Below are 24,478 nucleotides of genomic sequence, written 5' to 3' on the forward strand. Positions count from 1 at the left end.
GGTTGCAATTGGGTCATAGCAGGTGACTGTTGAAGCCCCTTTCCTGGGGATACATTTGAATATACATGAATGGAGGGGTTGGTATTTTGTTGTAATTTAAAACGAAGAACAATTCAGACATAACAATGCCTTGAAGTTTGGCCTTGGCAGAACATCAAGGAAAGCTGGGTTGATAACAGATAGTGGGATAGGGCTGTGAAGTAGAATCAGACAGGCCAGGTATAGTCTACTCTACTAATGCAAGTGAGAGATGATGGTGGTTTGGATTCAAAGGTGAAGGTAAAGTGAAATGATCAGGAATGTATTTTGAAAGTATTGCTGACAGAATTGCTGGTTAATAGGATGTGTGAAAAGGGACGTGTTAAGGCTGACTGCTAGGCCTCAGTAAGTGGAAGAGTAGAGATGTCATTTGCTGAGGCTGGGAAAATTATTGAAGGAAGATTAGGTATTCAGTTTTGATATATAAAATTTGAGATGCCTTTATGACATCCAAATTGGAATGTGATAATAGCTAAGGAGGATAGGCCAGGCTATAAATACAAATTTGTGAATCATCGGCATAAAGATGGTATTTGAAGTCATAAGACTGATGAAATCACAAAGTACATATATGTAAAATTAAAGAGAGTCAAGGTCTGAACCTTGGGACATTACGATACTTAGAGGTCAGCAAGATGAGAAGGAACCAGAAAAAGACTGAGGAAAAGGTAAGAGAAGAGAAAATCGAGGACAGTGGAGGTTCCTAGGAGCCAGGTACAGAAAATATTTCAAGAAGGAGACAGTGATAAATATGTAGAATGCTATTAGTAGGTGAATTGAGATGAGGGCTAAGAATTGATGATGGATTTAACAGCAAGAAGTTATTAGTGACCTGGATGAAAAAATGGCGGGTTGTGTTCTCTCAGAAGATGACTCTGAGATGGAGATTGACCAAATGTTTATTAGGAAATGCTTTTGCAATCAAATTTGTGGAAGGGAAGGAAAGGAATTAGGAACTGCAGGGAGGGGTTGGACTGTGATGCAGTCTAGTGAAGGCCCTGGTGTTTCAAGTACCCTTAGGAATTGTCCTGAATCAGCTTGAGAAATCTGTGCCTGCTAGACCCCTTGTTGACTTGGCAGTGAAAGTGGGCAACCCTGGTGAAGGGCACAGTTTTGGATAAAGTGAGTCCTTAGCCATGATGGTGGCTGGATCTGAGGAAGTGTTGGTGGCAACTGAGGACTGTTTTCTGGTGGCATTTCCAGCAGAAGGCAGGAAGTTAACTTACTGCAGGGGAGTTGGAAAAGTGCATCAGTGCCCATTAGAAGCAGTTTGGATGGAGTAGCAAAGGCAAACCCTGGTGAGAGTAGGTTCAAAAGAGAATGAGAAGACAGAAATCCTATGTGACATTAAGTGCAGACAACTCCTTTTTTCTTAGTTCCTGATACTTACTGGGAAGTGTCTGAATGTGGACTAATTTTTGTTATTCTTGCTTGGCGTGTGAATATACTTTCAATCTCAAGATTCATGTCATTTTTAATACTGACACTTCAAATATTTCTTCCCTTTCCTTTTTTTTTTTGGTGACACCCTTTGTATACACATATTGGAATCCTTTGATTTGGCTTTTATATCCTTTAGTTGTTATTCATGTTTTTATCTCTTTCTGTTTTTGTGGCTTCTGGGAAATTCTTCAGAATTACCTTCTAGTTCGCTGTTTCTCTCATACTGTGTCTAGTCTAGATTTTATTTTGTATATTGAGGTTATAAATTCTTTTCAAAGAATATATTTTTATTTCAGACTTACTTCATATCTCTTTTAGGAATATTACTTCCTCTTCTGTCTCTTGGTAGAGTCTTAACCTAGTTATTTTAAATTCTTTCTCATTCTTTTATTACTTTCATTTCCTTTGTAGTGAATTACTAGTCTAATGTTGATTTATTGGCTATCTTTTCTAGTGTTAGTTTTGGATCTGGATTTTATAATTTAAAAATTGTTTTATAGCAATTTTCAGGCTTTTTGAAGTAGGGAGTGTCGTTGTGTTTTCATATTTTATTTCTGTCCTTACCACTTTCTGATTCACAGTATTAGAGTTGCCACTGGCTTTCTCAGTCCAGAAAGCGGTCTCACACTGGGTCATTGTGGGTCCTACCCCTGTGATATTGTTGATGCTACAAATCCTGTTTCTGAGTCAGCGGCTGATGTGGCTAGGTCCTGGCAGTGAGATGTATCTGTATTCTGTATTCTCTGCCTCCCTTATAATGGGCTCCTTGCCTCCAGCAACATTTCGAATGTTCTATTTTCTGTCTCCTCTCATTCTCTGGACCTCGAATTCCTACCTCACAGAGGGATGAACTGAGTTCTGTGTGTCCCATTGAAACTGCACTCTGGGTTACTTTGCCTATGTCTGGGAGCTGCGACAGCATTTACAGCTTCAGGCTCATCACCACTCTGTATTCAGTTTCTACCTCTGGGTCTTGAAGATGACTAAAGGAACATCCCTACCTTATATATGCCAGGCTCATTCCTTAGGGGAAGCTTTCAAGCAGATATTTATGAGAAAGAGATAGGTGCTTTGATATTCGTTGTTCAATGTGTTATTCCTCTCAGGGATTTCTTTCCTAGAAAGATGATAGATCTAGGACTGTATGCATCAATGATGTAGTAATTGTGTACATTTTTAGCTCCTTTGGGGTTTCTTCATGTTTATAAAATTGCAATAGACAAAATATTAAAACTATTCCCTTACTTTTGCTTTCATAATTTAAAAAATTCCCTATAGAATCCACCTATATTTATACACTCAAGAGTATAACTTTTTACTAAGCCCTTTCAGGGAAACTGTGGCCCTAGAATCCCCTCGTTTATTGTTTGATTCTGTTGATTGTTGGCCTTGAGCCATCCTCCTTCCTTGTTAATGTTTACTGTCTTTCACTGCTGTTCCCATACTTCTTGCGTCTGCTGCTTGACCTGTTTCTCAGAAAACTCATTCTCTTTCTTGGCTTTACTCTTTCTTTAACTTATTTTTTTTATTGGGATGACTGGTTTATAGCATTATATATGATTTAGAGGTATAGGAGGACACTCTTTAGATGTGAATTACCACACCACACCCACCACCAAGGCGCTGAATGACTTTCAAATTCACATCTCCAACATGGAGAGACTAAAGAGGCAGAGACAAACATGGGCATGAGTGCTTACCCTGGACCAGGCTTAGACGCTGTGTTAAGTGTTTTTATACATTTATTCATTTGGTCTCACAGCAGCATTATCTCTATTTTATAGATAAAAGAGCTCAAGCTTAGAGAGGTAAGTGGCTAGAACTGCTCATTTGTCTGGGACCAAGGGGCCTGCCAGGACTTCAGTTATAAAATCAGGAAAGGACTGGACAAACTGGGAAAAATTGGTTACTTGCGGCCTAAGATCAAAGATTAAGAATGGTGAATCCTGAACTTGATCCTTAGGGCTTTGTTTCTCACCATGATGTTACATTTGTCTCCATTAGAACATAGTGGAAAAAAGGCTCATTCAGAGAGAAGGTAGAAGGTAAAGGCATTCAAAAACTCATGGAGGGAAAATACTGCTTTCTGGAAGGAACTTTATCAGGGGGAATTGTACTTTAACCTGAGTCAGGAGCCCTAATTCTGGTTAAGTGCCTTCACCAGCCCACTGTTATGTGGAACAGTCTCTTATCTGGTCATGCGCTGCTTCCTCACCTGTACAATGAGGGGCTAACAAGAAGACGGTGCCTAAGATTCATCCCAGTTTTAAAATTGTATTATTTGAAATTGTTCCTTAAATATAAAGTGTCCAAAACCATTTCACTTCCTGTAAATATTTTTAATAAGGTCTTTAAGAAAGAAGACAATGGAAAATAGATAGAAGCAATAAAATTTAATGATTGCTCAAATTTATGGACCTAGCTCTTCACATCAGTCAGTGTTTCTGAGCACAGCAAAATTCCGTTGAAACATTTCAACAGTTTTGGCCTTTAATTCATTTTATTTAACGTGTGGTAATTAATTTTATGGTGTTTTCATTGTTGTCTTTAACTGTTTATATAATGGCCCAAACATCTCAGTGGGAACTACTTTATAAATCAAGTTTTTCACTCTTTATTGTTATTTATAAAATGTTAATAACTTCTATTTAAGTCATGTGTGATTAATAGCTGAGAGAGTGTACTTTTTATAACAGCACTGTTTTAATCTGTGAAAATCACAAGAAAAACAGAGTCACAACATGCCACAATTATCACCGAAGGCATAACTGTATGCATTGATATGAGAATCTTCGTAAGATATTCAAAAGCCTCTGATATAATAGAGTACTTGGGAAAGAAAGCATTGTTACCTTTCTTTTTCCCGGATATATGTGGTCTAATATGTTTCTAACTAAAATCCCCCGCCAACCCCAGTTTAGGAAGAGACATAACTTCTAATATTTTAAGCGTTTTATTCTGGTAAAGCCTCCCTTTTCTTTTTTTTTTTTTAAATATTTATTTATTTATTTATTTATACAAGCACTGGGTACAGTCAGAAGCGCGGGAGGGTGAGAGAATTCACCAGAGCCAGAGCAGGGAGCAGAGCAGGCAGACAGACGGAGGACACTGCTGAGGAGAGCAGCGGGCAGCAGGAGAGGTCTGCGTGCCATGTGGGACCCTCGCCCAGCAGCCGGGGATGGAACCGGTGCTACAGAGGCTGCTACAGAGGCTGCAGGCAGCTTTGCAGCCTAGCGCTCAACCGCTGCGCCACTGGGGAGGCCCAAAAAAGTCTCCCTTTTCTATTACCTCCATCTTCACCTCTTTCTGTCAGTATTTTAAAATTGAATTAAAATGCCGAATATGATTTGAAGTGAGAAAAATATAGAGTAGTCTGGATTTTTCTGAAATCAAGTTGGGTGTGTGTGAGAAAGAGAGAAAGAGAGAGAGAGATTACCACTCATTACCAAAATAATTAACTCTTTTTCCCATTTGAATAATGACCACTTACTTAGAAAATTTAGTAATATGAGATTTCTAAATAAATATTAGGAACTCTGTGAAGACTAAGTAAATTATAATACTGCAGGACTTTCTTGCTTAAATTCAAATCAGCTGCTTTTTATGGGGTGCTTATTTGGCTAGTCATGTGCTCAGTGTTCTGGAAGGCATAAAGGAAAATTTGAAAAACAAGTTCCTTCTCTACTGGACTTACAGTCTAACACAGAGACCATTGACTTTTAGCAAAACTCTATGCTTTATTAATAAATAAATATATTTACTTATTTTGAGGAGAAGAGTAAGATGAGAATGAAATTATATTGACGAGGGTAATATTTTCAGAGTTTGAATAGATTAATTAAAAATTAATATTTGCTGTTAACTTGAAATTGATGTATAACATATGATCAGAGAAGTACACAATTTCTAAATGTACATCTCAGTGAATGTTGACAAAGTAAATGTGACTGTATAACCATCATCTGATAAGTAGGTTACCAGACCCTCTGGGGTTATTATCATGTGCCCCCAGACACTATACACCCTTTCCCCCAAGGTCACCATTAGCCTGTTTTCTATTGCAATTAATAAGTTTTGCATGTTTTTGAACTTTCTAATAACAAAAATATGTATGTCCCCTTTATGCTGACTTTCAAGATTATGTGTGTGAAAATTACTTATATCTTTGTGTATAGCAGTTCATTCTTGCTGCTATAAAGTTTCATTGTATGAATAAACTTTAATTTATCTATTTCACTGTAAATGGACATTTGGGTTGCTTCCAGTTTTTAGCTGTTACAAAATGGTGCTGCTGTGTCATACTTCTATGTGTCTTTTCATTAACATTATGGATTATTTCTGTTGGGAGTGAGAAGGAGGACTGGATTATAGTTAGATGTAGATTTAGTTTTTGAAGATACAGTCAAATGGTTTCTCAGATTACCAATTTATACTCTTTGACAGGCAGTGTATGAATATTTCCGTTGCTTTTTATCCTCATCAACCCTTGGTATTTTGTTAAAGTCAACAATGTGTGGTGTTTGTGGTTTTTCTTTGTGTTCCTTGATGACCCATGAGTTTTGAGTACCTGTTCACATGCTGATTTCATATTTGGAAATCCCCTTTGAAAAGTATCTTCCAATGTTTCTTTACTTTTATATTAATTACTTGCCTTTTTAAAACATTATTTGTAAAATTTACTTACATTGCATATATTATGTGTGTGCTCATAGTTGTGAAAGATTCAGGCACTAAGTCAATATTTGAATTCTCTCTTCCAGTGGATCTCTTTACTGAGCTGTGACTCCACCTGACATTGTTTGTTTCCAATTTTCTCCCAGGTTACTCCACTTCCACTATGAGATGTCATTTTTATCTCAGTAACCCCAGCCCATTATGTCCTGTTGGTAATCTTTGATTCTTAGGGGCCTTCACAACATGCTCACATATCGCCTAATCCCCCTTTATGTCTCACTCTCTCAAAACCCCAAGGTAAGATTGCAGAAAACTCCACAGATTATTGAATACAGCTCAGAAGGACCCGTATTCTTGTGCCTATTAAGAGAAGTAAAAAGTGAAAAAAAAAATTTTAGCTTAAAAGAGCATTTGAAAGAATTTTAAAGTACAATATGATTCTCATTTTAGCATCTTCTTTTTAATGACTCAAAAACAGAAATAAAATGGAACAGCTTTTAAGTGATTTAAAGATTGAAATATTTTACATATACCAGGAATATTTCAGATCTATTTAACTAGTGTTGGAGTGCATACAAATCCATAGGAAACAAAATATCACATCTGGTTTTCAAGTAGTGAATCTGACATCCAGAAGCCCCCTGCCAGAGGTTTGCCTGGATGTCTTTGAGCCTGCAGTGTTAGGAATGGGGTGGGAGGGGTGATGGGGTCTCCTGGGAAAAGACGCTGCGAACCCCTTCAATCAGAACAGCCAGGCTTTATCTGTTGTCTTCATGGACTTCTGAGAAAGAGTTCCCTTAGCCATATGTTGAAGGTACTCATTTTAAAATTGTGTGTCTATTTTAAACAAAGACCAGGAGGTGGGATTCAGTGCAGTTAAGTGATTTGGCTCCGATCACATATTTTGGCAATGGCAGAATCAAGACTGAAATCCAAGTTTGCTCTCTCCACAGTGCTCTGAGACTCTGATGTTTGTGTGAGCTGGAGAGATATCCTAATGATTCAATTAAGTTCTTTTCATTTCCATGTCCTGGCTCTGAGACATATATTAGACTGAGTTAATTAAAGAATCAGAGGGAGGTTTCCGCATCAAGAGAGAAGCGTTACCTTGTGTGCTTGCTGCTATTTCATGTGGCCCTCTGGCTCCCAGCCTTCCTGATATTAATGGTCATCAATCCATAGAGATTCTTCTTTCCCCTTCATTTTATGGTCCTCTAACTAATTTGGTTCATAATTTTAATTACACAATTAAAATATGTTTATTCTACCATCGACTATACCCTTTCCTCCATTATAAATACCTAATACTGACCCTGTAATATTGGGCTTAGTTAAGATTTCTCTTCTGTTTTCATTACTTTCTTTCTTTTCTCTCAGTAAATGACACCAGCATATTTGATGTTTGGTCAGAGGGACAAGGAGACTTGTCAGAGAGGTCAGTCAGGAAGTAAATCTTGTCAATGAGGTCCTTGTGACTTGGAAGAGAGAAAGGAGTGTTCATTTGATTAGTGAATGGAAACAGTGACAAGGACAGCACCTGAAAGGGAGGTTCTGGTGGCTGTGGTTGAGAGGCACCAGAGGAGGGTTGTAACTAGGGACATGACAAGAAGAGGCCAAATCTGCACCCCTTTCTGGATATTCTGTAGAAAGTGTAAAGATAGGAGAGAGGCAAGAGCTCTTCATGACATGGTTGGCTTCTGAGATTTGGAGCTGGTTAGCATAGCGTAGAAAAGCAACAGAATAGTCGAGTTTTTGAAATTGATTCTTAAAGTCTTTTTGCCCTACAGTTTTCCCCAGTGAGGAAACTGAGGCAAAGAGAAGTCAAAGCATGGTCCTTGCCTCAAGAGTTGGTGGTGCTAAGGATGCCAGTTCTATACTTTCCATCCATACGTATTCAGTTGCATGAGAGAAAAGAACCTAGGACAAGAGACTAGGTTTTATTTTAAATGCAGTTGGATGTCATGGGAGGGAAATGCTATGATACACTTTTAAGCAGATCGCTCTTTCTGCTATATGGAGAATAAATTGGAATAGGGCAAGAGTGGAAACCAAGAAAGAACTTCGGAGGCTATTTCAGCATTCCAGGAAAGAAATGATTGTGCCTGGGAGAAGGAAGATGAATAGCAAATGTATTTTGAAATTAAAATGTAGAAAATTTGATGGATTGGATGTGGTAGCTAAAAAATCAGAAAGAATCAAGGTTTTATGGCTTGAGCAACTAAATGGATGTGGGTACAATTTCTGAGGTGGGATGTGGGGAGAGATTGAATACATGATTGAAGGTTAGGAGGATTTGGATGGGGGGAGTATGGAGAGAAAATTTTGAGTAGAAAATGCAGACTTGCTCTTCCATACCTTCCCCTTCTATTCACTCCTGAAACTGTCTGTCCCAATCATACACTGTGGCCTATTTCTCCAAGTCCTGTTATATATCATCGAGCAGTTCTTTACCACCGGGATATTTAAAATATAGGATATAATGATAAAGCCTCATCAGTCATCTGCTTTAGGAAAGACAAGCTAAAAAAAATGAGGAGGGAAATGCTGTTTCCACTTCTGTTTACCTTTTATTCACGTCGAAATGGAATTAGAAATACTTAGCATGCCTGGAATGTAATTTAGGAGATCCTTAAGTTGCCTCTACAAGGAGAAAGGTAAAAGGATGTTTTCATAATATGCCCAAGGAGATGTGGGAAGCAGGACATTCCTGTCCAGCATGCTGTTGCCATAATTACTCATTCCACAGATACTTTTTGAAATCCTACATACCAGGCCCTGTTAAAAGTGTTTGGAATATAGCAGGCAAGAAGAAAAAGTCTTTGCATTTATGGAAGTCACATTCGGAACACATCTTATGTCCTTGTCCTTCACAAACTTCAATAGTTTGTTCCTATTTCAGCAGCATAAAATCTAACCCCCTGCTTAAATCAGACAGAGTCACTACTTGTTCCCCAAGTCAAGCGCATTCTCAGCTCTTTGTGTTTGCTTGTGCTGTTCCTCTCTCCTTGCTTTTTGGTTCATTTTAAGTCAGCCAGTCCAATCCACTCAGAACTGATAATCAGGACTGTAGGTGTGTGCCGACCAGCATCCAGCTCTAATTGGTTGATGCCCATGTTGAACTTATTATCAAAATTTCACTATTACCTCTGCATGCACCTTTCAGGTCTAGCTCAATCTCTCTTGACCCTCTCCTAGGTCACTATCTCAGTCTTTCACTAATCTCATCTTCATTTGAACTCATGGCATACCATGAGTTGATACCACTTATTTCAGACTTTCTTATGACATCTTGTGTATAATTATTTGTATTAAAAATCTGACATGCTTTTTGGCTTTGTTTCAAAATAAGGTGGCATTGTACAACTCAAACACCAGATATGCATGGATTAATTGATCAGTGAATCAGGAGGGAAGCAGTATGTCATAACCATCCACTGCGGACTTAACTGGAGAGAGACCCCATTTGCTGACACTCCCTGTTAGTGTGCTCATCTCTAAGCGATTTGTCCTTCAGGGCCTTCTTCAGTCCCTTGCTCCTGTCACAAGTTATCCTTCTATCACCTTGAGCTTTCGAGGGCATTCCCATGCCAGCACCCCTTAGGATGCCTACCTAGTTTTCTGCATTAAAAGGACAGTGGGATGTCTTGTTTGCCAGCCAACTTAATGTGGGCTGACATTCCTGGCTCACTGAATTAAGGTGGAGAGCCAACTGCCCCAGAGAAGAGTCTATTTCTATGGAGATTAAAACAAGAAAATGATGGGCATAAAACACCTTTATCTTCTTATATTTAAATGGAAAGATGACAGTAATTAGGCTAGACCAGGTAAGTTCTGATTGTTAACTGCTAAGAAGGTGTAGTACGTTCATTTATCCCAATTTATTTGTAAAACTCGCCATATGAGGTATATGCTCTGTGCTCTTGCCTGTGCTCTAATGCTGACAATTTGAGAATTAATCATTTTTGGATGTTCCAGATTTTTTATTTAAAAAATGTAAATACTCCTCCTCCTTCCCATCCCAGGTAGAAGCTGAGGGAAGTATTGTAGTCTTTTGTCTAAGAAAATGTGGTCCAGAGTCATGACTTCCATAGGGCAACCCAGGCTCACAGATTTACTCAAATACCCACCTTCCTCAATTATTTAAAAAAATCTTGAATACTTCACTTACAGTTTCTTTTTTTCAGTCAACTAACTGAACAGTTCTACTTACCTTTAGACCAAGACTCTCCATAGGACTCCATAAAATGTTTAGTATTGCTTTTTTCTCATTGTAAAGCCATGTAAGCGCTGGTATAACGGACTCTCTGGCTGTAGGGGCAAATTTGATGCATTTTGGATAATGCTCTGGAAGTTACAAAAATATGAAATATAGCAGGAAGGACACAGTTCAGTTAACCCATGAATCAGCACTTTACTGAGCACCCCCAGAATGCAGTGTACTGAGCTGGGAGCAGTGAAGGTTGAGTGCTCAAAATAGGGGTTAATCCTCCAAGAAACATTTAAAAATTTGGAAAAACTTGAAAATTGAAGATATGTAGGCCTCACTGTAGACTTTTTGAACCCTCTCCCCCAGGTTGATTCTGATTATCTTCCCGGATTGAGGAACTCTGGTATAAAGTATAGATTTATTTTCTAGGTACTTGGAGTCTAATTGGGAATTCATTTTTTTTTATTTTTAAAGATTTATTTATTTATACAAGCACTGGGTACAGTCAGAAGCGCGGGTGGGTGAGAGAATTCACCAGAGTGGGGAACAGAACAGGCAGACTGACAAAGTACACTGCTGAGGGGAGCAGCGGGCGCCACGTGGGACCCTCGCCCGGTGGCTGGGGATTGAACCGGCACTGCAGAGGCTGCGGGCAGCTTCGTAGCCCAGCACTCAACCGCTGCGCCACTGGGGAGGCCCTATTTGGGAATTTAGTACTTCTTTTTATGTCACTCTGTCTTTTTAGCTCCCCACACAGATAGCCTGTAAACTACCAGTGAAAAGTATGAGCAATGAGTATTATGTTAAAGGAGCAACAGACCATAGAGGCTGGGTGATCTTGAAGGAAGTAGGATATGAACCCAGGCTGTAAAGATGGGCAGGATATAAATATAGCTGTGAGAACAGGGACTGTGGAAGACTAGTAGAAACCTAATCTCAAAGGCAAAAGTGGAAGATATGTGTAAGTTATTAATAGGGTATTTAGGGGAAAGTAGTGGGAAATCAGATAAGCCTACATAGATACCTGGACCCAAAGATCTGGATTTTTGCACATGGCACTGCTTATATTTCAAAGTTATTTTACTTCTTGAAGCTCCCCTTTCCACATCTGACAAAGTGGGATAATAGTTCTTATCAGGTTGCGTGGAACCAGTATGGTGATTTGCATACAAGCACTCAATAGGACAGAGCTCGGTCCAGTGCTGGCTAATATTGTTATTTTCTTTTAGAGGGTAAAGCTTTGAAGGTTTCAGAGGAGAGGAATGATGTATAAAAAATGTTAATCACTCATCCTATTTCTTAGTGAGTGAATGAAAGAAATAGCTAAAAATAGATATTCACCTCCATTGAAATACTTAATGTAACTGTGTTTAGGGACTTGGAGCCCAACCTTCAGCAAAGAAGATCACCCTGACTATCCATCATGGCTGCTTCAGAAGCTGTGTCTAAAAAATCAGAATGTGAGTATCTGCAGTTACCTAACAACTCTATGCTCAATGCACAATATTTCCACTGCTTTTCTATTGATTTATAACCCTTGGAGCACTATTTATTGGCACACCTTGTAAGATTCATATCATTCCTTTTACTTAATATAACCTAATTTTGAAAGACCTATAGCAAATTTTATTTACTGTGGTATCCAAATCTACTAGTCCTTGAAATGTGGTTAGTGAAATTAAGGAATTAAATATTTAGTTTCAATTTCAACATAAAGACAAGTTAATGGAAAACTTTTAAGCATGGTTAGATCTATTTGGGTATGTAAGTCTAATTGTTCAGGCAAACTATTTTATAAATTCTAAATGCAGATTGAGTGTCTGAGAAATATTTAGCATCTGAATGAGATGTATATACTTGTAAAATGCATGAAGGATTTCGAAGACAAAACAAAAAAGTGTAAAATATCTTAATCTTTTATATAGATTAATGTTTATATATTTTGTTTTATAAGAAAATATTCTATAATTATTATATGTCATGAAGATTTCATCACTTCACTTTTTAAAATGTGACTACTAGAACAATTTTTTTTAAAGATTATTTATTTATACAAGCACTGGGTACAGTCAGAAGCGCTTGAGGGTGAGAGAACTCACCAGAGCAGGGGCAGAACAGGCAGACCGATGAAGTACTCTGCTGAGGGAAGCAGTGGGCTCAGCAGGAGAGGTCTGCGGGCCATGTGGGACCCTCGCCCGGCAGCCGGGGATAGAACCGGCGCTGCAGAGGCTGTAGGCAGCTTCACAGCCCAGCGCTCAACTGCTGCACCACCAGGGGAGGCCCTACTAGAACATTTTTAATTACATATATGGCTCACATATTTCTTTTATGTGTTGAAATATAGTTGGAAAAACTGCAAATAATCTTAAATTTAGGCGTAGGCAGCATGATTGAACCATACAATGCTGTGTGTAGAGCTGGGGTTGTCCACCAGGAGGTCTTTTTCTGCTACCTTCTCTTGGTTCTTATGACTCTGGGCAGTAAATGAGACATGCCAGCTGACTTCTGTTCAGGGCAATGAGGAGCACTGTGCAGATCACTTGAATTCTCTTTTTATTTGGATAATATAGAACGTTTTTCAAGATGGAAGGGGCAGAAAGGGAGGATGATCCAGGAAGTGGAGGCGGAATATTCTCTAGTTTCATTTTGCCTTTGGGTCACGCTCATAATTACCTAAATTATATTTGAAGTCTTGATATGAGTGTGGCATTCCCCTGCATCTCCTTAGCAATTTAACCACTGTCTGATGATACTTACATGGAGATTTTTTTTTTGAGGGTTATATTATAAAATCTCTGAGGTATGTAGGAAAGCTGTTTATTTACTGTGGGAGAGGATAAGACACTATGCTAAAGAAGACCAAAGATTAAAGAAAAAGGCAAGTGAGAAACAGTGTCTGTAAGAGACAATTCAACAGAATGCCTTTAACTTGAAAGTGAAGAATTGGGTCTTAATACAGAATAAATATTTGAAGGGACACTCATATATGAGTAAGCTGGCAGTAGGGGGTTTTGGTGATTTCTGTTGGCCTCTGTCATAGTAGGGAGTATCTTATTGCATGACATGGCATTTATTTAGATTTTTTCTGGCGTAAGTCTTTTTGCACCTGGAAGACAGGCATTCAAGGGTCATATTTATTTTAGCACTTTAGCAGAGAAAGAGTATCTGGGACTTAGTAGGTGCTTAATGAACATATGATGAATTGAAATCCCATTGAGCATGAGGTAGGGCTTTTCTAACACCTGGGCGAGTACACACAGGACAGGATGGAGGTGGCCATGTGTACACACATCTTTGCTTAGGATACTGTTTTAGGAAATTTTTGTGAAGTCTCTGAAGATGCAGCTTGTTTGTAGGAAGAATAGAAATCTTGTGAGTAAAGCCAGTTATTTTTGTTATGATTATAACAAACACATGTTTGTTAGTCCCTGGTCTTTTTTTGGATACAGAAAAGACTTGCTCAATGATTATAAAGATGAAATTGCCATTGGCTCTTTCCTTGTCATAGTTTCCATGACTAGATCTTTGGTGTTTTCATTTCAGAAGTTTACTAGAACAATTATACAGAATCTCTAAAGCATTAAGAAAAAACCATAGTTGTATGAACTATCAATCATAATAGCATTAAACTGATGACATATGAAGAGTAAATTTTTTCTTATATAAAATAAATTATTAATGCTTTTTTGATTTTATAAGCTGAAAAAATCAGAATTGATAGTAGGAAAACTTAAAAGTAAATATAACTCAAAGTCAGAGTTTTGAGTTCTAAACTCATAAAAATAATAAAGCCCTAAATTATGAAATATTGTTAGTATTTTACATTTTTCTTAATTTGAGGTCTGAAGAGTAATTAAAAAAATATTAAATGTAGGAGAATATTTTACATTAGTGAAATCGTTAACATTAGAGAAACATTTTCTTCCCCCATGGAAATATTAATGGTGCACTCATGTTTTAGATTATTTAAATATGATTACTTCAATCTCCTTCATGAACTTTATCATAAAATATTTGTTATTGTTCATAATGATTTTTATTTCTTTTTGGGGATTTAGTTAACTCGAAGAATCCATAGTATGAAATGATTTTTATTATTTGCAAACCTTTTTAATTAATTAGTTTTGGGTGAAAAGAACTATTTTAAGATCAGATTCATTCAATGTAATTTAGAACATTGAAATTTATTTTTGTGCAGTTGAAGAAATGAGGATTGACGAGTGCAATTAATTATATAAACAGTTTGGGAAAAGTTTAGCCCAATGATAGTAATATAATAGCAACGGTTATAATAATTGCTCACATTTACTGAAAGCTTATGTGTGCCAGGCTCTGTGCTAAGTGCTTCAAATGAAAGTCCAAGTTCTCCCTCTCACTCTGCAGGATATATCATTATCCTCATTCTACAAATGAGAAAACGAAGGTTGAAGACAATAAAATAAGGTTCATGAACAAATCGAAATTCAAGATCAAAATAGTGCAACTCAGGAATGAGTGCTCTTAAAAATCATCCTATATGCTACTTGCAAATAAACAAAGCCTTAATTATAGCCTTAATTATTTTTTTTAGAAGGAACAGTTTTGACAACTTCCTTTTACTAATTGAAGTTATAGTGTGCACTCGAATGTATACAAGCTGCAAGCATTTACAGTTCCTCCATTGGGAACAGAGCCATAGAAGTCTCAAAGATTACTGACTGGATGAATTCTTTTTTAATTTTTACATTCCCCAGACAATTGCACCCCCCCCTTATTTTGACTCCAATCCCTCCTTTTCCTGCCCCCCCATAGTGTGTCTCTGGTTTATAGTTGTTTGTTGATTTTGATTTTTTCTTTCTTATAGTTATTCTTTTTCCTGGTCCCTTATTTAGGTTTTCTAGATTCCTGCTATGAGTGAGACCATACTGGATGAATTCTTAAGGTCAAAATCATTTAGTTTCTTATAATTTTAGATTGATTGGTTGAATTCATATATATATATATATATATATATATATGTATATCTGGAAATTACAAAATTAGAGAACAGACTCCAGTTTTGCCTTTTCTAAGGCATTGAGATATGAGTTATCTTGTGCTACCTTGAGAATTTAACTCTTTGGTTCAAAGGCAAATTTTTTAGTTATGGGAGAAAATCAAAATAGTAGCCTCAGCTTTTTAAATGACATAGAAGTCTCTGGATGGATGACTTGAAGTCAATGTTGTGACAGGCCTTCAGCGGAGCCATTTCAGGACTGTGGCCTTAGCTCTCTTCTGTGGATGGCTGTGTTTTTTTTTTTTTTTTTTCTGCTCCTCTCAACAATTCCAAACATTGTTTTGTTAAAGAACCTCATGGGCTGACTGTGTGGATTTGATTTGGCAGTACCTTGATGAGTCAGAATTTACTTGCCAGATCCAGGAAGGCTATTTGGATTGCCAGAGCGTGTACTTCCTTCCCTGTGGTTCAGAGGTGACAAGGCTATTGGGGTTGTGGAAAATCAGGTACTCTGGTCAACAAAGTTCAGGGCTAGGAAGAAAATATTACCTTGGGAATTTAATTCCTCTGTCAGAGGCTAATTTTTCGTTATGGAGTAGAAAATCAGAACAGCTCCTTTGGTACTTTAAAAGACAAGGGCATGGGTCTGCTGACTCGAAATGAAAAGTCTCAGCCCATTTAGGTGCTATAACAAAATAGCATAAACTGAGTGACTTATAAATAATAGAATTTGATCTCACAGCTTTGGAGTCTGGGTAGTTCAACATCAAGGGACTGGAGGTTCGCTTTCTAGTAATGGCTCACTTCCTCCTTGATAAATACCTTCTCCCTGTTGGCTTGCATGCTGGAAGGGGCTTCTTAGCTCTCTGGGAGCTCATCCCAGTCATATGAACTCCACCCTCATGACCTAAGCATCTCCAAAGGGCCCCTCTCCTAACACCATCACATTGGGTGTTAAGATTTCAATGAATGCATTTTGGGGAGACACATACTCAGTCCATAGCAGAAACCATCTATAAAATGTGAGTATTTCATTAGGGTGACCAGTCAAATCACAAAGAAATCTGCAGTACTCACAAGAAGTGCATGGTGTCAGGAAAAGCAGCAGGTGGGCAGGAAAAAAGCAGCAACAGACTCAGGAAAGCAGTACCTGTGTGGACTCCTGGCATGGCTGTGTGGGGAGGGGAGGCACACAGACCCATTGCGTCCCAGAGCTTTACCTGGAACATCTCTTCGGTCTCACATGGGCTGAAGATGTGATGGTTTTTGTAAAACTTCATTTTTTACCAGTGACTTAAATCTCTTCATATAGTCATAATTATTTTGCTTGTTATGTTTTTGATAGGTGGCTATAGCGTAATGAAAAGTAGTTAAAGGGAGTTTGATTAGTCAGAAGATGGTCATTAAAGGAGGAAAGATTGTCATGTGGGGAGGAAAAAGGAGACAAATTGCGTGGTCTTACATGGGAATAGCTTGCTGTCTTTCCTCTGGGAAGTAAATGGTCTGATTAGAGGCCCCTGCAAAACAGCTTTAGATTTTTATTGAAACAGACTATTTTAAACCTCGCACTCCTGACTCTTCCATGTGAGAACATTGCATATTAAGGCTTTGAACAATAATATATATATATATATATTAAAAAAAACCATTTTGTGACTCATATGTGACTCTGCTCTGAGCTGTACAAAGAATATATCACTTCTTTAGAAGTATGAGCATGAAGTCTTGACAACTATCTTTTACTGGAAGGAAGAAAAAAATCTAACAATCATTATCCTTAGAAAGGTGTAGCAAGCCCTGAATATGGGGAGGATACTTTAGGAAGTGGGAGAAGATGGAAAGCACTGAGTTTGGTAACGGGTACAGCACTTCCCATAAGTAAGAGTGAAGGGGAGAGGCTAGTGAGCTGGAGGAGATCCTATTCTTTCTAGGGTAACTGCAGAGGGTCAGTTCCGTGCCCAGAGACAGGGCACCTTTACTAGATGCTGTCTCCTAACTCTGTGCTTTTAAGTTGGAGTCCAGCTGTTCCTCATCTTTATTGCTAGGGTGTCCCCCAGGCTTCATTCGTCAGGATGTCATTGTGCCTAAGAAACAGCTACTTGTGACCCATGAATCTACATGGTGAAACAAGGGGGAAATTATGAAGGAACATTTGCCCCTAATATTTTATTATGAATTTTTCAAGCATTTAGAAATCTTGAAAGAATTTTAAATCCTATCACTCATTCTTACCATTAATATTTTACTCTAACTTATCACATATCCATCATCAACCAACATACATATCATTAGTAAGAATTCAGAATTTGCTTATAGTTTTTCTTCTTTTGATGTAAAATGTATGACAGTAAAATGCAGAAACCTTATGTTCTTGAATTATGATAGTTACATGTTCCTATGTAATCCACAGTATATCAAGATAGAGAACATTACCGTTACTCCAGAAGTTTCTTTCACAACCTTTCTCTATCAATCCATGCCACCCTGTGAGGCATCACTGTGCAGTTGTTTTTCACTTGTTTGCACTAGAATTTGATGTAAGTGAAATCATGAAATGTGCCTTTCAATTGTGTAAGGATAATTACATGACATAATAGTTTTGACTCATCAGTATTGCGTATGTCTGTGGTTTGACTCTTTTTTTATTACTGAGTAACATTTGTTTGTATGAGTTTGCCACAATTTGTTCACCATTTTCTTGTTAGTACACATCTGGACCATTTCCAATTTGAAACTATTATGCATAAAGCTGATAGGTGTGTTCATGTAAAAGCCTTTGTCAATATATGAAAATATGTTTTCATATCTTTGGGAAATAGCTAGGAGGGGTTTGCTAGGTCATTGGATAACTGTATATTTAGTTTTATAAGAAATAGCTCTGTCTTTTCCAAACTGATTATCCTGTTTTGCATTTTTGCCAATAATACATGAGGACTCCAGTGACTGGCTCCAAAATTTCCCAATATTGGCTATGACTGGCCTTTTAATTTTAACCATTCTGGTGAGTATGTGGTGGTATCCAGTATGGTCTGAATGTTTTCTTCCCCTACCCCCCAAATTCATGTCTTGAAATGCAAATTCATGTGGGCTATTGTTAATTTTACTATGCATAATTTATAAATTAAACTTTATCATAGGCATGTGTAGGAAAAAAACAACATAGTGTCTGTAGGATTTAGTACTATCCCTGGCTTTAGGCATCTACCAGCTATCTTGGGTTGTATCTCCTCTGGAGAAAGGAATACTTCAGTGTTAAAGGTGGCTAGAATTATAGAAATAGGGAATACTGGCCAGAAAAAAAAACTGTTTTGAATAGGCAATATATTTAAATTTTATTGAGCCCAGGTTAAGAGGAAGAAGTCCAGATTCACTTATAAATGTCAGAATCAGCTAATAGTAAAGAGAAATATATGAGGGGGAAATTTTAGATAAGACTAAATGAGAATGATAAACACATTATGTTCATGCTATAGAATTCCACACATAACTGGATAAGAAAAAAATACAAGATAAGAGTTATTATAATGTTACTCATCTATATTTTTTATTTGAATGCTCTTTCTATTAAATCTTTGGAGAAGTCTTATTTTGCAGTTATAATTATATCAACAAGTTGTAAGGTACGTATTGAAGAATATACTCTAGTCATCGGGTAAAGCAAATATAGTCTTGTTAATAATTTTTGTGCCCAAATTATTGTGTCTTCAGTTTAGTAGCATTTAGAGAACATTAATAACTGAAGGGGATTTCAATTTTGTGTTTTTACTTTGATTTCTCTGGGTTTTAATAATTAGGGTAATCTACTCTATCATTCTGACCACTGTAAGCTGATGTTTTTTGAAATAAAATATTACATTACTTTAACTTATTTTTAATATAATAATAAGGATCACTTTTAAAATTCTCTTCCTGAAAGATTTGTAATCTCCTCCAAATTTTCATGTTTTAGTTTTACCATTTTTGATTAAGAAAATATATTAACTACATTAAAAAAATAAAATGTTTCTATGTTTCTATTTTAGGTCCCACATTAGAGATCACCAGGCAAGATTTTTTTCAAGAAGCACAAGCTCTCATCGCCCAACATAATGAGAAAATAAATGAGGTTGATGCTTTGCATTATCTAACATTATATTTTTCTGGAAACTAATAACTATTTTGTATGCTTCAAATGACTGCATGAACCCCGATAGATTCTAAATAGAAGAGAAAAAGAAATCCTTGCTAGTTATAAAAATTAATTTCAGATACATTTTAAATATAATTTTTAGCTATCCATATTATTTAATTATACATATATGTCTATTTTGCACATTCCATCCCATTTTTAATGTTTTATTTTGAAGAGTTACAACAGAAATATTTGAATCAAACAACTCAAGTAAATATCCTTTGTTATTATTGGGTGATGCTGAACTAGAAAATGTGCCATGAGATCCATCTTTCCTGGGTCCCCAGTGTGAGATGCTTACCTGTATCCTCTTCCACGTTACTTTACATTAGAACCTTTCCCCAGTCTGATGGTCCTTGAGGGCAGTGGCTTGTTGTTGGAAGCTGCATCTCCAGCAGCAAGTAATGTGCCTGGTTCATATACATTTGCTGAGTGACTAGATTTGGAAGGTGAGGAGGAGTAAAAGGAAAGGGATGGCCAAAGACAGAAAAATCAGCACTAGGTTAAATTTTCAGGGAAAATTTTGGCCAGTTATTTCTGGTTCAACAGAGAAAGAGGTTTGGGGTTTTCCCTTTTATGGACATTTGAAAATTCTTCAAAAATGGTTGAAAATAATTAAGGTTTTTTTTTTTTTTTTTTGCGTATATTTGGAAAATCCTATTTTAAAATGGACTCCAAAGCTACATTTGAAAATCACATTTGAGGAGAAAATTACTATTTTAAAGTTCACATTTTTTAAAGTGGAATATAACTCATGTTTGTGAAGTGCTTTTGGAAAATGTCATAGGAGAACGTCATAGGCTAACAGAACTTCATAGGCTATAATTATTGCCTTATGCAGTAGGGTATTTTGTAAAATATATTTGGTGGATATAATTTTATTATACAATTAATATTAAATTAAAAAAATTCATTTTTCTTTTATTTATAGGGTAAAATTCAAGGTCCTTCCATAAATGTTTTTAGAAATAAACACCAAAAACCAAAATCTGGCAAATTCTTACCTTTGGAGATTAAAAAAAAGGAAATGCTTGATGTCATCCAAGAATTTCAGACAGCACACAAAAATTTATGTTTTCTCAAAGAGTCCAAAGAGCTTTCCAAAAAGGAACGTATTGAGGAATCTTCACGAAAAATTTCTTTCAAGGAGCCAAGCATTTTTAATGTAAAAGAAAAAGGCAAAGAATCTATAGATCAAATTCTGAAAGGTAAGTTTTTGGTGAAACAAAGAAGTTTATCAAACCAACAGTTGAAACTGCTTCTGTTGGGCTTGTAGTGGAATGTCCCTGCTCTGGCAAACCCTCAAACTTCACATTTTAGCAATGAAAGGTGCAGAGGTATGAGTAAAACAGGTAGTTACCTCTGGAGGTTGCTGGAAATAGAATAGAAACCATGTTAATGGGAAAAAGGAATTTAGAGGAACAAATTTGTTTTAGCTACACAATAGCCCTTCTAGTACAAATCATCAGAACCTGTTTATTTCACTATTATTAAAGCAGTCATTGGTTTGCAACTCTAAATTCTGTTATTAGTACTTGCTGGAGGATTGGCTATGAATGTGGGGTCAAGGAAGGATTTTTAAATTTTAGACATGATTAATTGGAAGAATAAAAATTGTCACTCTCTTAGGTGGGGAAGAGGGAGAAATACAGTTTTGAATGGGCAGAAATCTAGGGATGAAATTTGGACACATTGCATTTGCAGAATCTATTACACATACAAATATGGGAATGGCAAATAGGTAGTCTATAGGTGTGGACTCATAGGAAAGATTGGCATCATTAATGTATATATCAGCATTATCCATAGAAATATGCCTGAGTCTCAAATGTTATAATTGAATATTTTCTAGTGGTCACATTAAAAAGTTAACAGAAATAGGTGAAATTATTTACAAAAAATAGTAAAAATATTAATTTTAATAGATTCCAAAATGTATCCAAAATGTTATTTTAGTAGTTAGTCAATATAAGAATTATTAGTGGGATTGTTTAGTTTTTCCCCAAAATCCAGTTTGTATTTTAGAAATTGGACTACCCACATTTCAAGTTCTCAAAAGCTGTACTTAGAATATGATACCAGATTGAGCAGCACAGGCATAATGGATTTTATTTACAATCATAGATACCAACTTCAAAAACCTACTGAAACAGCTATAATATCAAATATCTTTAGTAAGTATATTTTGTGCTTGCATGTAATACCTACTCATATTTTTCTTAATCGAGCAAAAATCAGAAAAAAACATGAGCTGATTTCTTTGAGTATATAGATTTACTACAGTATAGCTTAATCAGTTTTTAGTGTCATGCTGCCAACAATTTATCAATCTAATTGGAAATCATGTGTAAAATCAGTTTTTAGAATGTATATTAAATATCAGTATAGTCATCGTATAACGTATAGCATTTAAGGAGCTAACTCTCAAGAGGAGTGGATAATTTTCTTATTACCAATTTAGAGGGGTGTTCAGTACTCTTTTTGTAGTTCCACAAACATCTATCAGTTTGGTTTGCCTGTGTGCTGATCAGTATTTTCTGTTAGAAAGTAAGCCTTTAGAGGGCAGTATCTTATTTGCATGTGTATCCCTAATGCCTAATAGCATAACAAAGGACTCAGATCCAGAAAGATAGTCTATCAGTGCTTATTGACTAATAGAATAAAAGAGGTGTCATTGTTAGTGTGTGTGTAAATTTCTAACCAACTTTAGGTAAGCCTGGTCACTTTTCAAACTATCCTATGTACCATTGCATTATAAATTATAATTCTGTTATAAGGTGCTGATCCCTTTGCTACAACTTAAGAATACTGTGTGTTTTTGTGTGTCTGTGTGTGCGCGTATGTGTATGAAGTGTGGAATTACTGCACAGAATAAAGAGGTTGATCCTAATCACTGTCCGGTGTAAAACAGCTGTTGCCTGAGCTCTGCAGTGCCCAAGGTTGTTATTTATTTCTCTGGCCTGCATGGTTGCTTCCAAAATGATTCTGTCACAGCATGTGTGTTCTGGCATTCCCTCTTAACGCTGGGAAACTTGGAGCCAAGGATCTATTAGTGCCCAAAGTGTGGAATGTGTGACATTGATCATCCCCTCTCCGAGCTGGCACTGCTCTGAAGCAGCCTGGGAACCAGGGAACAAGCCTGCTGCCAAATCCATCTGGTTTTGATCCCATTTCACTTAATGAATCAAAACATTATTTTAGAGGCACTTAAAAAATACTATTCCAAAAGTCCAATGAATTCTCTGACTAAGGATGAATCAAAAAAGTATGTACTTACCATAGAGCCATCCATGAAGACATGTAACATGTTTTCATCAGGTATTATCACTTGTCTAATATCATCACACAAGCACTTCTCATATGATTGTGTAGATGGCTGTTTTTACTTATGTTCTCAGCTTCCAACTATAGGAAACCACTAAACAGGACGTTTAAGTAGTAGTCAGAAAAAGTCTGGGATATGTACTTGTAATACTTATTTATAAAGTGACTTGTCTATTCCTCATGGAAATTTGAAAGTCTCTCTCTCTCTCTCTCTCTCTATATATATATATATATATACACACATATATATATACATCTATATATGTATGAAGAGAGCTAGTATCATGGAGAATTTTAAAGGTTAGAATAGAATATTAACTTTGGAATGCGCTTTGGCAGTTGCTTCTTTTTTTTTTTTTTTTATTATGAAATTGGTGACTGTTCCTGCATCAACCCAAAGAATCCTTTCTAACAATCCCACGGTCAGTCAACAGGGTGGTAGGAGCAGCACTAATATGGGGAAGGATCAACTGTTTCTGTGAAAGAGGTGAAGGTGTGATTACTTGGGCCAACAATAATGAATTGCCCCAAATAGTCATGAAGTGTTCTTGGTGTTCCTGGATAGTTTCTTAGATAAAATTATGTGAGTCATTGGAACGTAGCAATAATACTGTGTTACAAATTCTGGGGCTCAGTGCTAGAATTACCAGGTCTTGGGCTTATACTGCCCAAGTTATTTCTTTGATTGGCTTTTAAATGAAACCTTCTTTTAATTCATTCATATTACTTTTCCTTTGTTTAGAGAAGAAACATCCCAATAGCTAGAACTCCAATGTATTCAGTTATGTTGTTTGCAGCTGATTTTGTTTATTTATAGGCATAATTACATTTGGAAAACGTTTTATGGCACTGGCAATAAAATCAAATGAGTGTGTGACTTTTCTAATCATTTCTTTTCTACAAAAATTATTATCATGCAGGTCTACCTATTTGGCTCACTATTTCCTTTGAAGTGTTGATTTTCACTGTAACTGGAGGCTGTATTCCTTTTGTGGTTGGCTACCGCATTCTATTTTTTTGACCATGAACTGAATTTCCTATCTTCTTAGATTTGTCCCGGTATTGATAGTCCTGATTATAAATGTTCTTCCATACGGAAATATTTACACTGCTTAATAAAGGAGCAGCTTCTGTGGCTGGGGAGTGTATAACAAGAAGACCTCACATTTGTGCATCCATGTTGTGAACATAGTCTAGTGTGGTGGTCTGTATGGCCAGTAGTTACATGAGCCATACTTAACTACACTCTCTGCACCTGTTTGGGAAATAATCTGAGATTTAGAGACTAAAATAAATTTAGAGACTAAAATAAATAAGTAAAATAAAATTCTTGATACATGATTCTGGCCAAATGATTAGACAGAATGGATCTTTAGCTTCCTATTTTGTTAAGTGGTGATGATAAAAATGACTGCTGACTATATTTCTGCAAGGACCAAACGAGCTTTCTTTGTGAAAATGTAATGTGCGGGCCTCCCCTGGTGGTGCAGCGGTTGAGCGCTGGGCTGCAAAGCTGCCCACAGCCTCTGCAGTGCAGGTTCCATCCCCGACCACCAGTAAGGGTCCCACATGGTGCGCAGACATCTCCTGCTGTGCCCACTGCTCCCCTCAGCAGTGTATTTCGTAGGTCTGCCTGTTCTGTTCC

General features: G+C 36.8%; 1 protein-coding gene across 6 annotated transcripts in view; it reads left to right on the forward strand.

Moving 5' to 3' along the window:
• The window catches only part of IQCM (IQ motif containing M), a 437,801-nt gene that overhangs the window by 53,447 nt on the left and 359,876 nt on the right, over positions 1 to 24,478 (forward strand). For all 6 annotated transcript variants that reach the window (XR_008549806.1, XR_008549805.1, XM_054689961.1 and 3 more), the window contains 3 exons: positions 11,738 to 11,823; positions 19,361 to 19,443; positions 20,441 to 20,717. Coding sequence is in view for 4 of the 6 variants with exons in the window: in XM_054689961.1 (XP_054545936.1) it covers positions 11,787 to 11,823; positions 19,361 to 19,443; positions 20,441 to 20,717 (397 nt within the window). In the remaining 2 variants the exon portion in view is untranslated. The remainder of the gene's footprint in view (positions 1 to 11,737; positions 11,824 to 19,360; positions 19,444 to 20,440; positions 20,718 to 24,478) is intronic.

The sequence above is a fragment of the Talpa occidentalis genome, unplaced genomic scaffold (assembly GCF_014898055.3).
Source record: "Talpa occidentalis isolate TD23 unplaced genomic scaffold, MPIMG_talOcc4v2.1 talOcc4.8, whole genome shotgun sequence".
Lineage (NCBI taxonomy): Eukaryota > Metazoa > Chordata > Mammalia > Eulipotyphla > Talpidae > Talpa > Talpa occidentalis.